Below are 14,507 nucleotides of genomic sequence, written 5' to 3'. Positions count from 1 at the left end.
TTTTTTAGAAACATCGCAATGTTTTTAACTAAGATTGAAGCTCAAGTTGGTATTATTATCAATAGATAGCAATTTATATATACTCAAATCACGATTCCTTATATCGAAAAATTTTAGTACAACTCAGAAAGCGTCTCATTTCCAGATTTTTATAACTGTATGCCAGAATATTAAAACTTTCAAAGTGCTAAAAGTAACATCGAATTTTTAGGCCTCAACACGCACATAAACGACCTTAGTTTACTTTTACGGCGATTCTATTACAATAAATCACTTAATTTGATTAATATTAATTTGTTCATTTCTTCAGTCACATTTGATATCAGTCATAAAAAACCCCACACAAAATTTCAGTTTGAAGATTATAGTTCTACATTATTGAGATTAGAACCAGAGGATGATGGTAGGTCAACATCACAGGGTGGCACAAAGGTGCCCATTGATACAACCGATTTATTCTTTTCCGCTAATTTTAACATTTCTGCTTTTAGTTTGTCAAGAATAGCGTAATTTGGCTGATTTATCGCAGCTTTGCTTTGCAGTACCGTGATCTCCTGCTCCTCCAGCTTTTTTTCTTTGAACGTCTTTATTGAATTGTTGCCGTACAGACGCAATAGGGAGCCCCATGTCTTAATATGCGGATGTAAAATCTGAAAAATGAAAATGACATTTTTATGAAAAATATTATATAAAATAATAATAAACCTTTTTAAGAATTTGAAAATACCGAATTATCTGAAAAAAACGCACCTGTAAAATCGCCTGTGAAGCCAGCTGTTTGCCCTCACGCTTATTTTTGCATAACACTTTGGCCGTGTGTTTGCCCACAGTCATGGTAAATTCATTTTTCTTATTTTTCGTACGGTTAATTTCGTAATTTATCTGCACATCGCCAAGACCAAAATTCCGCTGGAGACAAGTCAGCAATATAGCATGAGGCGAGGGCTCTGTTGTCTTATTACAAAATTCTGCTACACGTGGATCTTGTATTTTAATATCGTCAAAAACCTAGTTTGTTGAAAATAGAGGAATATTATTTACTTTTTACAAATATTTTAACTATTTTCATAGTAAAATTAACTTACTGATAAATCTTTGTGATTATTTTTCGGTGCATTCTTATCTTGCTTAATACCCGTAATTTTGTCCTTCATTTCTGGTATAAGTATCTCCAATGTTTCACGCGCAGCATCTGATTTGGCCTGTTTTTTGCTGGTACCATAGCCAGTGCCATATTTCAAATCGTTGATTGATACCGTTGCAGAGTAGGGCGTTGCTGCATTTTCCAATTCTTTGAATTCATATGTTGGCTGCTTTTTCAAAGCATGCTGCACATACTCATGCAATATACAGACATAACTTTTTCCATTTGGATTCATAATCCATTCTTTTCGACCACGAGTATTCGCATTTGTATCGCCAGTTGGCGCCAATATTGGAAATTTAATTAGTTTCGTACCATCCGGCAGAGTCGGTCGTTGCAAATTTTTAATATGTTTCCGATTTTTTGTAAATTTACGTCGCGCATTCCAGGAACGAAAACGTAAAACACGTATCACTTTGAATTTGAATAGTTTCGCACAGTATTGGTTCAATTGTTCGGGAGTCAGTGACTCCTTTTGTGTATTCTCAGTGACGGTGACAATTTTCGCAGGCGGCACTAGACTCTTTAATGTTGCTACATTAGCCGCCAGATCCGCTGTGTTCGCTGATGTTGGTGCGATGGCTGTAGGTGTGTCAGATATTGCTGTTGCAGAAGGTTCGCTTATGTCCATCTCTTTTCCATTCGTAGAGGATGAAACCTGCGCGAACTGACTGGAGTCTGTAGAAACAACTGCGCTAACGTTGGCACCAGCAAACGGACATTTAGGAACTTTACCAGAGTTGGTTTCGACGACCTCTTCTGCTTGCATCCCTGAATTTTTCTCTGCGGTTTTTTGTTTCAAACGCTCCGTCTCCTCTTCGTCAACGGCTCGTCTATAATTTAGGCAAGGAATTGCGCCCAATGGAATGGCATGTTTCTAAGGATGAAGTAAGATTTCAATAATACATATTGTCTACGTATAAATTTAATATATTAATATATAATATTGGACAGGCTATACAATTTATTAGTCAACTATTTTATAGTGTCAGTTAATAAGGTCTACAAATAATGTACTTGCTTCTAACATATGTATATATACAATTTTGCTGAAATGACGTTTATTATCTTACCCTTACGCTACCGTGTCCAAGAAAGTATGGTCTTGACGCCGACACGACACGAGATTGTTTATGTAAAAAGAGAGGCATACCGCTGTTATGTGTTACTTGCACCCAACCTTCCGGCAACACTTCAAAATGGTTGTGGCCTTTCTCTAAAATCATAATTTAATTAAATATTTTTTTATTATAATAACAGGTTTCGCTCTAACCTTCTAATACTGTTTTAAATCGCTCTTCATATTTGGGTTTTTTCGGCTCTTTCAAATCATCAGGTAAATTTTCGTTAAGCAAATTTTCAATTTCATTGTCATCTATATCCAAATCAGAGGATTCATATCCGTCGCCATTATCAAAATTTGTATCGCCATTTTCACTTGCAATTTCTGACAAAGAAAATTAAATGGATAAATGGGGACCCTTACACATGGTTTAAACACAACTTACCAGAATCTTCAGATCCAGATCCCTGTACTTCGTCCAATACTTGGAACTGACGCAATTGCTGATCCAGTGTTCCGCTTTGGTTGTTCTCCTCAACACGAGTTTTCATTTCTTCTATAGCGCTTAGGGAGAAGCCTTTCTCTTTCATAGCAGTTGCCTGCTCGTGGAGAGCCTGTTCATCGAGCCGTATTTTTTTGACAAGTTGTGGCGACGTTGAAGGCGATGGCAAGGAACGCTGAATGAAATCACTTTCGCTAGACATTGTTTATTATTTTTTGGAAAAGTATAATCTATATACTGTTTTTCTTTTTCTTTGTGGCTTTCTTTACTTAGCAAATGTCGACTAAAGGCTGCTCTTTAAAACATCCAACCTGATGGAATCCAACTTTTGCAAATATTTTGTTTTTAGAAATTGGATTGGTCACATTGGTTATTTCAGAACTAGCCTCAATTAATACACCTGGCTTTTAAAGTATCTTAATTCCAACGTTGTGATAAAATTTGCCCGAAGCAACTTTCGCAATGGATTCTGCTTTAAAATTTGTATTTATCTTAAAATACACGAAACCACTGCAAAAGTACTTCTTAAAGCTTAATTTTTAAATCAAATGTATTTGTTATAAACCGCGATATATTTATTTGAAATGAAAATAAATTGTAGAGAGTTTTTTAGTAATATCGTTTTGCACATAAGTATATTAGGGATTGCATTTATAAACTTATCGTTCTTTATATATCATACAATCATCATCTGAGTGACAGTGTTGTAAGCCGCTTAGAAAATTTTCTTATAAGTGTATTTTGTTTTTATTTTATATATAAAATATTATTTTTTTTCCAACAAAACTCGTTTAACCTAAACAATATTTTTATTATATTCAGTGTTAAACAAACCGTTCACGTAAAACTTAAAAATTCAAATTATATAAAATGGGAGATATTCGGAAAAGCCTGTCTTTGAATTAAAATCACAGCAACACTGCTTAGCGACAGTTTCGTTGCTCTGTCATCGGTAGAAAAAATTCAGGCGTCGTATGTAAAAATTTTCTTTGTATAAGATAATTCAAATTGGATAAAAACAACTAAATTGGTGTTACACCATAGTGAAAAATTATTCAATAGGCAACATAATTGCACCTGTTGAAAAGTATTGTGGGATTCAACATTTTCCGTAAGAGCTACTGTTTAAAATCGATTTTTGTTTATTTCTTTCCCGCATATCTCATCACCGACTGGCGGTGTTATTGAACCAATAGAACTTCATTAATGACTGAAAAATATAAAAATTCATCTTATAATAAATATATATATATAAATTAGATATCATTTTAAGTTACTTCTCCAATTAGTCATTGGAAACACGAGAAAACTCATCTACTGCAACAAAATGGCCCATTCGTTGCATACAGAACGCAGCATTCACGAGATGCTAAAAGACACACCGCCGATGAATGAAAGTGGTAGTGCAATACATAGTGGGACCGAAGGCCGGCCGTTTATGCCCCCAAATAGTCTACCACTGCATAATCATTCAGGTATATTTTTTGACGAACGCTATCGGAAATTTTCACAACTTTAATTTTTTCAGCACCCGCTACACCGATGACACAAACTAGCCCCCAGAACGGCATGGACGCCGGTCTTTTACGTACGGGGGCTTCAAAAATCGACAGTATAAAGAATTGGAGCATATCAACTTACAAATGTACTCGACAGATTATGTTAGAAAAATTAGGTAAATCGCAACGTACTGTTGACTCAGAGTTGGAAGCGCAAATTGAACAGTTGCGAGAAACACAGCGGAAATATTTATCTATTTTACGTCTGACGCGAGCTTTCAGTTCTCATTTTCATCATGTAGTAGTAACTCAACATGCATTGGCCGAGGCATTTGCTGATTTAGCACAGAAAAGTCCAGAATTACAAGAAGAATTTACATGTAATTCTGAAACGCAACGAAATCTGACAAAGAACGGTGAGTTGCTGCTGAGTGCTCTGAATTTTTTCATTTCATCAGTGAATACATTGTGCAATAAAACTATCGATGATACGTTACTCACAATCAAACAATATGAAATAGCCAGGTACGACAGTATTTACCATAATTAAAACTTTATAATACCAATTCTATATTTTCAGAGTGGAGTTTGACGCGTATCGTATGGATTTAGAAAACACAAAACCTGAATTGCCACAGAGTCCTGTCGCCGAAGAGGCGCAGAAAAACTTTTCTCATCATAAGGAACTTTATGAAAAATTACGTGCCGATGTCGCCGTGAAAATGCAATTTCTAGACGAAAATAGAGTGCGTATCTTAAATTTGAATGTTCTAATTTCATACCCGTAAAGTGCTAATTCTTTTCATTATAGATTAAAGTGATGCATAAACAGCTAGTATTACTTCATAATGCAATAGCTGCTTATTTTTCGGGAAATGCGGTTGCTCTAGAGAATACAATGAAACAATTTAACATAAAAGTAAGTTTAGAAAATTTGTATAATTCTATATAAAATAATTGTTTCAAATTTTATAGTTGAAGGCGCCCAATGCCACGACTGGATCCTGGTTAGAGCAGTAGTATTGCTAAATACCCGTCCATGTAAACAACCAACAGTTTTAAGCACCTTACATTAGAAAATGTCTCATACATAAAAATCAAGAATAAGTCTTTCTTCGATTACCTAAATATTGAAAAAGAGCACAGATTTTCGGAGAACAAACCTAGTAAACTTTTTCGCTTAAATGGATGTTAAAGTAAAGTATGTACTGGTCTGGTATTTACAACATATTTATAAGAGTTTCAATGTGTATTCTTCAACGCTTTTAGGTGTTTTTCAATAATTCGAAAGAAATAGTAAAACAATAAGCTTTCAATAGCGGAAAGAAATGTAAGCGGAAAAGTTGTATTACATATTATACGTAGTATTATAAGAAAATCCAATACAATAGTTCCTGGTTTCCCCCTGAACTATTTGAATAGAAATGTTAGGTTCACATCATAAAATACTTGTTTTCAGAACAATATAAAATTTAAAGATGATTTACAATTTAAGAAATATAACGTTTTCATAAACTTGTACAATCAGTTGGTTAGACAGCATTTCTCCCACAAAGCCGTATGAATACATATTAATTTAATTAAATCTTTTAGCACTGTCATTTATTTTCTATCATAATAAATTATTTCATCTTTTGTTATTAAAATTATTTAACTGTTGATATGTATACAATATATTAGAAATTATTTATTTTGCTTGAATCTTTTAATGTAAAATTAGGTAGAGATGAGGGCCTATATTCCATATACATACACATATGTACGTGCAGTATTTAACGAATATTAATATTTTTTAACTCCAATAATGTTTAAATTTTAGAAGTAAGCTGAATAAAAATTTACTACTGCAAACAAATATTGAAAATATGTATGTGTAAGATAAGCCAGAAGGCGTAATTGTTTACTCTAGTCAACATATATATATATAATATATTACAGAAATATAGAAGTCTTTTTACAAAAGAAATTGAATTCTCAGTGCTTTTCCAATTTCATTTCTTTCATTTTATCATTGAGCACGGTCTCTTCATCTTCCTCTGCTTTAAACATAGTCTATTAAGTATAAATAAAATTTAGTATTATTCATAATTAATCACGTCTGTGTACCAGTGTATCACTTACCGCATCATATATTACTTTAATAATAAGGGAACAACTGGGGCAAGTGGCTACTTCTTCACCCTCCATAAGTTCTTCCTTAAAAATATGAAATATTTATGATTTTCAATATTCATTAAAATATTTTAGTACCTTGGTTATCTGAAATCGATCGCCACACGGACATGGGTAGTAATAAACCTCTTCTTCTTCGTCATATTCCATATCTTCGATTTCGACCTCATCGTGATAAACACTCATTTTGTATTATCGTTTTCACATAATAAATTGTGTAAAAAGTATTAGTAATTATTACTAAAATTCACGTTGCTGAAAATAGCAATAATAATGAGAAAAGCATGTTGATGAAATTGCTGTCATTTGTTCTATTAGCACTGTTCGTTTTGACAAGAATGACATTTCTGAATTACTTATGCAAAAGTTGGTAAACATTCTTAAATCGAACAAGTCTTATTGGAAGAATTTTAGAAAATTTCAAAGAAAAATTAACAATCAAAACAAAATTGATAATAAATTGATTTTAATATAATAATTGATTTAATATTTAAAAACAATGTCTGCTCTTAAATTTGGTGATACAAACCTTTACGATCTACTCGGGATTGATCTTGAAGCTGAGCAATCTGATATACGAAAAGCTTATCGTAAAAAAGCACTTGAATGCCATCCTGACAAAAATCCGGACAATCCCAAGGCGGCAGAACTTTTCCATGAATTATCGAAAGCCTTGGAAATACTCACTGATGCGTCAGCCCGCACTGCTTATGACAAAGTGCTAAAAGCTAAAAAAGCAGCAGAATTACGGAATAAGCAGTTGGATAGTAAACGACAAAAACTGAAAGCTGATTTGGAACAGCGCGAACGGGATGCACTACACAAACTGCAGAGTACACAACCATATGCCACGGTTTCCAAAAGTGATGAAGAAGTGTTGCAAGACCAAATTGAGCGGCTGCGGCGTGAAGGTTCTAAACTACTGCAAGAAGAACAACGTCTAATGCGAGAACAATTGCTGCGTACAATAGCTGAAAACCAGCAGGCACAGAGCGAAAAGTCGTTTGACTCATCTGCGCATAGAATTAAAATAAAATGGAAATCAGATAGAAAAGATGACGATAACGGTGGATACACACCAGGAATTTTACAAAATTTTCTAAAGAAATATGGAGAAGTCGTTGCGTTGGTAATGTCAAAAAAGAAGGGCAGTGCACTTGTAGAGTTTAAGACTCTTGAAGCTGCCGAATTAGCACTGTCCTATGAAAAGGGTCGTCTAGCAAATCCCCTACATCTTGAGTGGGTAATACCACCTATGACAAAAGCAGCTGATAGTCAAGTGGGGTCTTCTCTTGATTACGAAGATTTGGTTATGCGCAAACTTCGACAAGCTGAGGAACGGAAAAGGCTAATAGCACAAATGCAAGCCGAAGATGAAGTAGAAGGACAATGAATTATTTTAATAATAAAGTAAAATGCCGATTTGTTTTTAAATAAAAAATACATAAGAATTTAACTTTTTAATATGAAACAATTTGTCTGGTTTGTAACCCCAAATAATGACGAACTATACAATTTTATCTCAACTCAGGTGGGGGACTAAAATTGATAGACACGTCATAAAGTGTGAAATATTTCATCCTTATTGTTATTGTCATCCTTATTGTCATGTCACATGTAACGATTCAAGATAACTATGCACTTTCCTATGTTGTATTAGTGATAGTTTACCCGTAACTATTTGCAGATATTCGTTACAAAGATATCCTGTAGGTTTTTTCTGTTTCTTATCGGACGGCGGAGTATCCTTGATTTTATATTTCATTATTTGTGTTTTAGTATAATCTTCTTCATTGCTTTCCTCCTTAATTAACTTCTGTGATTATTGTGCGCGTTTTGTTGGCGGACCCGTTTCTTCTCCTTGACTTTTGGGTCCAGTGTTTCTGCGACCACTTACGTTTATCTCGCTTAACCTTAGCACCACTTATTTCCTTTCTTGACTCCGCTTATTACGAACTTTTGTGGTGGTGCTCCTGACATCATTTGGGCGGGATGAAGGTAATCGTTGGTTTATTAACAGCCTCTATCAAATTGACTGCAAACTATGTGTTTAAATGGCAACACCCTTTCTACTAATGAACAAAAAATAAATAAACAAAATCATGATCATCAGCTGTTTTCTGTCGACGTAAACGAATAGAGTATAAATTATTTATTTGGTAAAATGTAAATTTTTTCCATACAATGGATCGTAATAAACGTGAATTAGAGGCTTTGGTGTCTTCACAAAAGGAGCAGCTAATTCGATATGAAAAGCGCTTGAAAGGTAACTATGATACTATTAGAAAAAATACAAAAAATTGTATAATTTCACAATCAATAGATGTGGTCACCGCATATAAAGGCTTGTTAAAAGAAAAGGAGGCTCTTGAATCAAGCTTGGCTGCACTAACAACTTCGAAAGAAACTAATAACGAAAAAGCATCTTCAGATGTCTCCTCAAGAGGCATTTCAGATGCTCTCGACGCTAAAAAGGTTGACGACCCCGATATAGCACCCCCAGATGATTCAAACTGTGTGATAGATGAAAAACAACAATTGCAATCACAGATCATGACATTGATGAATTCATTGGCTACTTTATCAGCAGAGAAGTCACGGATGGAAGCATCCTTTCAGGCTGATAAAAAACATTTACGAGGTCAACTAACACAGAAGGATGATTTCATCGCCGATTTAAAGAAGACGATTAAAGAGAATGAAGTTAAAGCTAAGGCTCACCTTGATGAAATTAAGGCAAAGTGGATAATAGAATGTCAGGAGCGGGAAAAAGAAACAAATAATCAGATGATAATGATACGAGAGTTACAAAAGCTATATGCTGATGAAAGACATCTGAAGGAAAATATTGAAATGCAATTAAACAATTTCAAAACACAATTCGCCAATAATGAAACGGAGAATGCCCGAATACGCGAGCTACAAGCACAACTAAAAGAGAGCAAAGCACAGTTGAAAGAAATGAAATTGGGAGGTAATAGCTCGCAGCTTACCGCGAAAGATGTCGGTGACCCAACAGATAATATGATTATATTAAAACAAGTACAGCAACAAATGCAACAACTTAAGGAACAACACGCAATTGCAATAAAGAATGAACAGCGACGTGTGCTGCAAGCAGAAGATCAAAGTAGACGCCAGGCAGCTTTACACGAAGATCGTGTCGCCAATTTAGAGGAGCGTTTAGCCGAGCTAAGTGCAACCGTTGGAAACTATGATCGTCTACGACAACAGGACCAAGAAAGCATACATGTGCTACGAAAGAAACTACAGGAGTTAGAACGAAGTTCTGATTCACAATCGAGTTTGCCAAGCGAGCTAAACTCTTTCGATGTGGATCAATCTCGACGTAGGAAAAGTAATATAACCTATGATATTTCAGTTATAGTTGATGAAATTATACATCTGAAAAAGTTGTTGTTGGCTGAAAATTCGCGTAGTACAAATCCTGTCGATATAAGTAAATTATTTTCAGTCAGCGCGGAGCACACACAATGTCATGAGGAATTAGCTAGCTTACAACACCAATACGACTCTTGTAAGGCCGAACTGGCACAACAACAAGATCGTTTACATAGCCAAAAAACGCATATATCTACTTTGCAAGAAAAAGTTAAAGTACTGAACCGTAATATCGATGAGCAAGAACTAGATCTAAAAAACCAGGCAGAAAAAATGAGAAACGCACTAAAAGAAGAACGTGCTAAATGGAAAAATAAATTAAGTGAGTTGGAGAATGAGACACGTTGTAAAGTGGTTGATTTGGAACAACAATTACAAAAGCAAAGGCAACGATCCTTGCAACTGCTCGATGAAAAGGAGCAAGAAATAAAAACATTGCAGACATCTTTTGAAATTTTTCATAATGTAACATCTCCTTCGACCGTTGACGTCCATTCTGAGAACTTGCCCACTTCAGCATCCGATGCTGAGAGTAATGATGGAGTTGGAGCAGGGAGTGGCAACACACAATTGAGCTCAAAGGTTCCAATTAAATCGAAGAAGCTTTCAGTCGGTGAAAACTGCCATATGCTACACTACGCCAATGAGATAGCTCGGAAAGATATCGAAATAGCCGCATTGCGAAAAGCAAAATATGTTGCTGAATCCAGTTTGCGTAAGGCTATACAGGAGAAGGTGAACGCACAGGAGGATCTCTGCGATAAGATAGCATTACTTGAGGAGCAAGTCGACAGGTCAATATGCCATTGAACATTTTGTTAACAATTAAAACTACATATATATTTTATTTTTAGGCTGGAGCGTTGCAAAACACGAGAAGGAGCAAATCTGGAATATTTGAAGAACGTGATCATTAGTTATATTGTAACACGAGATCCAGATGGCAAGCGGCATATGTTGAATGCTATAAGTGCTGTGTTGCAGTTAACACCAGCCGAGATGCAGACGATTAATAACGCATTCCAAAAAAAATAAAATCTTGCATTTGCACCATGTACAATATGTGTGTGCGTGTAACCAAAAAACTATATTGTTAACAGTATCAACATTTGTAACAAAACAAAAGTTTAATAAATTATCTAATATATCTATTATTTAAACAAACTCTGAATATAATTGTTTACATATTAATAAAAGCCACTGATTGGAAATTTTTTAAGGTGTTCTTTCAATACGGCTGGAAATATCGAAAAGAATTTAAAACGTCTGCCCATCTGTTCCGGATCTGTCAACATTTTATAACCACTTCTAATGGCATCACGATTTTCAGGCAAAGCATTTGAAAGCAATTTCTGTAGAAGATACATTTTGGCATTGAATACAAGGGAGTAATTAAATAAAAATACCAATAGTTGCATTAAAGTTTTATTACCTCAAGACGAGCCTCGCCTTCCATATTTTTTAAGAAGCAGCCTTGCTCAACAGGCCCAAAACAAAGTACTTTGCCATTTTCTTCTGCAACGCGTTTAATTTGTCTAAAGTCTACATCAGCCGTTAAATCCGCTGTGCCAGGAGCTAGTAGTGGTTCATGTAGTTGATGACTTTTAAAAGCCTATATAATTAGGTTATATAAATTTAAATAATGAAACAACATGAATTTTCCTCACTCTGAATGTGTCTCCTTTTTCACCAAAATGACCATAATCCATTATTAACGCAATACCACCATCACTCTCAAACCTATTCGCTATGATATTAATAATACGATCTGTATCTAATGAATACTCAAGGCAATCACGTGTCTCTCCAGTAATTGACGTGAACAAATGTGATACTGGGGTCTGAGATTTTGAGATTACATAACGAAACTGTTGTTTATTATCGAAATCGTTGCCATTACTGTCATTGACATCAATTAAGACTTCCTTCCAATATTTTTCATCTCGTTGTAGTTTATGCACTGGTAAAGCATCGAAGAATTCGTGTGCCAATATTATGGAAAATGCGTTTGGGACATCCTCCAATCGCTTGTGCCAGAATACTTTCGTACCAGTTGCTGTTTTACCTGTCAAGTAGTGAGAAGAATTTTCGTCGTTTACAATCTCGCTGCTAAAACAAAGACGTTGAGCTTGCACTTTGCTTAAATAGGGACTTATCTCCACCATATGCATAGAAAATTGTCCGGCGAGTTTAAATTGTGTCAAGACTTTTAGAACATCGCGTGCCAATGTACCCCGACCAGGCCCAAGCTCAACAACTTGAAATGGAGTTGGACTACCCAGTTTTCGCCACTCACTTACGACCCAAACAGCCACTAGCTGTTATAAAATATTAAAACGTGCATCAATTATATACAAACATGTGAAAGAGGTATACCTCGCCGAAAATTTGGCAAATTTCCGGTGATGTGATGAAATCTCCTTCGCGTCCGAAAACATCTCGATTCATGTAATATCCACTTAAGGGATTGGTTAGCACTTCGCGCATATACTCCGCTACTGTAATCGGTCCTGTTGCCAATATTTTTGCTCTTAAATGTTTAGTTAAATCATTTGGTGCTTGAAGTTCATCTGGTTTTGACTCCACCTGTGGCGCTGTCAATTTGCGGGATAATATTGCAGTATCCGGTCGACGCACTGCTTTGTAACTGTAGTTTCGACAATATCGAGAATTAGCAGCCAAACAGCCAAATAAGCAATTTAACGAGCGTTTACTCATTGCAAGTAGTATTTATTTGAATTTTTAAGGTGCATAACTTTTGCACAATGTTTAAAGTGTTGCTTCGTTGTAAGGCTTGTCATTCTGTGTTTTGGTTTTGGTATGGGAGTTTCCTCACAATATTTTTTTATAAACTATACAGCAATTATGAAGTCAAACCATCTTGTAAATGACAAGTGATATATTACAAAAACAAGTGTATAGTATAAAAATAAAAACTAAAAATTCATATATTATTATTCTAGAATATTTTTATTGTTTTCATGATTAATGATGATGGCAACACTACAAATATAAATATTTTGTTTTATTTACATTTTGGTTATCAACAAATACGAGTTGTATATTATTTTGATTATTAGTAGATATAAAACATAAAAATTAAAAAATAAGTACTTAAGATGCGACAAGATTTGAAACTATGCAGGCTTTGCGCGGGATGCTGTGAAAACAAAACCACGACTTCGCTCTTTGACAGAAGTAGAAAATCAGCACTTCGAAGGATATTCCAACTAACTAATATCCAGGTACTAAAATATATTTGAGAATATTCCCAATAAGTCTTTTCTTGTGTTTGTTACAGTTAAAAAATCTCAGCAATTTACCGTCCGCAATGTGTTCGGATTGCGAAAAAGAATTGGAACGGGCTTACGAATTTCGTAATCGTTGCATTTCAGCGCAAACGTATTTTTCCAGTTCAGAATACATGTGTCATTTCGATCAGAAACGTAGACAGAAACAAATTTCCAGTGATAACTCCATCAAGGAATCTACTTCAGTAAAGGTTGAATTTTTGTCATATGCTAAGGAAAATGAAAACAGGCAGAGACAAATTGCTAGCGCCATGGAAAAGGAATCTACTTCAGTGAAGGATGAATTTTTGTCATATAGTAAGGGAATTGAAACAGCAGATTTGGACTTCAATACCCGTTCGGGTTATATTTTACAAGTTGCAGTAGAAAGTGAATGTGATTTCGATGCACTTAATGAAGGTGAAGTGGAGCACGATGATTCCCAAGTAGAGTTGGAAAATCAGTCCTTGAAAAATTCCGACTACGAACTCTTGCCATCGAATAAAACAAGAGCAGCAATGGAAGAAAATGAGGAAAAAGATGGAGATCCTGAAGAAATTATCTCTCAGCCAGTTAAGGCAAACAACAATGGGGAAGATCCAGAGAGCGATGATAATCAGAAGACGAAAGCTAAAGAAGAAAAGCAGAATAAACCACGAACATATATATGTGATCAATGTGGTAATAATTTTAAGTATCGTAGCCATTTTTATTCACATATCAAACGACATGCTGGAGTAAAGCCTCTACAATGCGAGTCAGTTTATTATAGAACTTGAATAGATCAAGCGTATTTTTTACAATTAATTTCTTACTTGCAGAGTTTGTCCGAATAAATTTTTTACCGAGGGCGAACTTAAACGACATATGCGCCGACACACCGGTGAACGTCCATTCCCTTGTCAGTATTGCGAGCGTCGTTTCACGGACTATAGTACAAGAATTAAGCATGAGCGGTAATTTCTTACAAATCACTTACACATTTATCTCACTGGACTCAAATACTGTTACATTTTAGTACACATACAAACGAACGTCCATTTGGGTGCCCACAATGTGGTAAAGCGTTCACAACATCATATGTTTTAAAGAACCACATGCTTGTGCATACTGGAGAACGCTCCTTCAAGTATTTATATTGTTAAAAAAAAAGAATAATTTTAAAGTATTTTTTTTTTTCAGATGTACGCTTTGCAATAAATCTTTCCAACGGCAAACGCACCTTATCGTACATACACGTTCTCTGATCCACAAACAAAACGTTGAACGCCAACAACAAACAAATCAAAAAGTCAAATGTTTTTCACTAACAAAACCGTCTTTGAACACTTAAAAACGAAGTGAATTCACTCATTTAGTTCGAAAAGTTCTGAACGGAGTGTAGACAAATGCTGGTGCGTGAGAAAATATAATTTAAGGGTTATTAATTTATTAT

At 35.0% G+C, this 14,507-nt stretch overlaps 7 protein-coding genes across 10 annotated transcripts; 4 read left to right on the top strand and 3 right to left on the bottom strand.

The window, feature by feature from the left end:
• Positions 1-21: 21 nt before the first annotated feature.
• On the bottom strand, positions 22-3,264 carry LOC120782679 (microprocessor complex subunit DGCR8). The gene is made up of 6 exons (XM_040115067.1): positions 2,653-3,264; positions 2,418-2,591; positions 2,218-2,360; positions 1,086-2,021; positions 751-1,008; positions 22-650 (listed from the first exon to the last, which is right to left on the bottom strand). Exons 1-6 carry the CDS (start codon positions 2,909-2,911, stop codon positions 363-365), a joined length of 2,058 nt encoding a protein of 685 aa, XP_039971001.1. The 5' UTR covers positions 2,912-3,264; the 3' UTR covers positions 22-362.
• Positions 3,265-3,618: 354 nt separating this feature from the next.
• Positions 3,619-5,803, top strand: LOC120782681 (arfaptin-2). Of its 4 annotated transcripts, XR_005706273.1 has the most exons (7): positions 3,619-3,820; positions 3,999-4,184; positions 4,238-4,733; positions 4,789-4,954; positions 5,020-5,127; positions 5,184-5,409; positions 5,478-5,803. XR_005706273.1 is itself a non-coding variant. In XM_040115070.1 (6 exons), the coding sequence occupies exons 2-6, from the start codon at positions 4,037-4,039 to the stop codon at positions 5,226-5,228; spliced, it is 963 nt and encodes a 320-aa protein (XP_039971004.1). In that variant the 5' UTR covers positions 3,619-3,820; positions 3,999-4,036; the 3' UTR covers positions 5,229-5,803. The 4 variants fall into 4 exon arrangements, 3 of the variants coding, with proteins under 3 accessions (XP_039971004.1, XP_039971006.1, XP_039971005.1); XM_040115070.1 differs by having other exon boundaries at positions 5,184-5,803; XM_040115072.1 differs by having other exon boundaries at positions 3,983-4,184; positions 5,184-5,803.
• A 62-nt stretch (positions 5,804-5,865) lies between these two features.
• LOC120782683 (DPH3 homolog) lies at positions 5,866-6,693 on the bottom strand. Its single transcript, XM_040115074.1, has 3 exons — positions 6,459-6,693; positions 6,330-6,404; positions 5,866-6,260 (listed from the first exon to the last, which is right to left on the bottom strand). Exons 1-3 carry the CDS (start codon positions 6,564-6,566, stop codon positions 6,183-6,185), a joined length of 261 nt encoding a protein of 86 aa, XP_039971008.1. The 5' UTR covers positions 6,567-6,693; the 3' UTR covers positions 5,866-6,182.
• An 87-nt stretch (positions 6,694-6,780) lies between these two features.
• On the top strand, positions 6,781-7,842 carry LOC120782682 (dnaJ homolog subfamily C member 17). The gene has a single exon (XM_040115073.1). It carries the CDS (start codon positions 6,880-6,882, stop codon positions 7,771-7,773), a length of 894 nt encoding a protein of 297 aa, XP_039971007.1. The 5' UTR covers positions 6,781-6,879; the 3' UTR covers positions 7,774-7,842.
• A 642-nt stretch (positions 7,843-8,484) lies between these two features.
• On the top strand, positions 8,485-10,946 carry LOC120782678 (GRIP and coiled-coil domain-containing protein 1). The gene is made up of 3 exons (XM_040115066.1): positions 8,485-8,646; positions 8,704-10,576; positions 10,637-10,946. Exons 1-3 carry the CDS (start codon positions 8,565-8,567, stop codon positions 10,815-10,817), a joined length of 2,136 nt encoding a protein of 711 aa, XP_039971000.1. The 5' UTR covers positions 8,485-8,564; the 3' UTR covers positions 10,818-10,946.
• Positions 10,909-12,658, bottom strand: LOC120782680 (protein arginine methyltransferase NDUFAF7 homolog, mitochondrial). Its single transcript, XM_040115068.1, has 4 exons — positions 12,159-12,658; positions 11,450-12,100; positions 11,215-11,394; positions 10,909-11,134 (listed from the first exon to the last, which is right to left on the bottom strand). Exons 1-4 carry the CDS (start codon positions 12,498-12,500, stop codon positions 10,970-10,972), a joined length of 1,338 nt encoding a protein of 445 aa, XP_039971002.1. The 5' UTR covers positions 12,501-12,658; the 3' UTR covers positions 10,909-10,969.
• A 153-nt stretch (positions 12,659-12,811) lies between these two features.
• LOC120781575 (transcription factor Ouib-like) lies at positions 12,812-14,491 on the top strand. Its single transcript, XM_040113813.1, has 5 exons — positions 12,812-13,027; positions 13,084-13,829; positions 13,894-14,028; positions 14,091-14,201; positions 14,255-14,491. The coding sequence occupies exons 1-5, from the start codon at positions 12,902-12,904 to the stop codon at positions 14,403-14,405; spliced, it is 1,269 nt and encodes a 422-aa protein (XP_039969747.1). The 5' UTR covers positions 12,812-12,901; the 3' UTR covers positions 14,406-14,491.
• Positions 14,492-14,507: the final 16 nt, after the last annotated feature.

The sequence above is a fragment of the Bactrocera tryoni genome, chromosome 1 (assembly GCF_016617805.1).
Source record: "Bactrocera tryoni isolate S06 chromosome 1, CSIRO_BtryS06_freeze2, whole genome shotgun sequence".
Lineage (NCBI taxonomy): Eukaryota > Metazoa > Arthropoda > Insecta > Diptera > Tephritidae > Bactrocera > Bactrocera tryoni.
The sequence above is the reverse complement of the archived record's forward strand: the minus strand, read 5'-3'. Positions and strand labels throughout refer to the sequence as shown.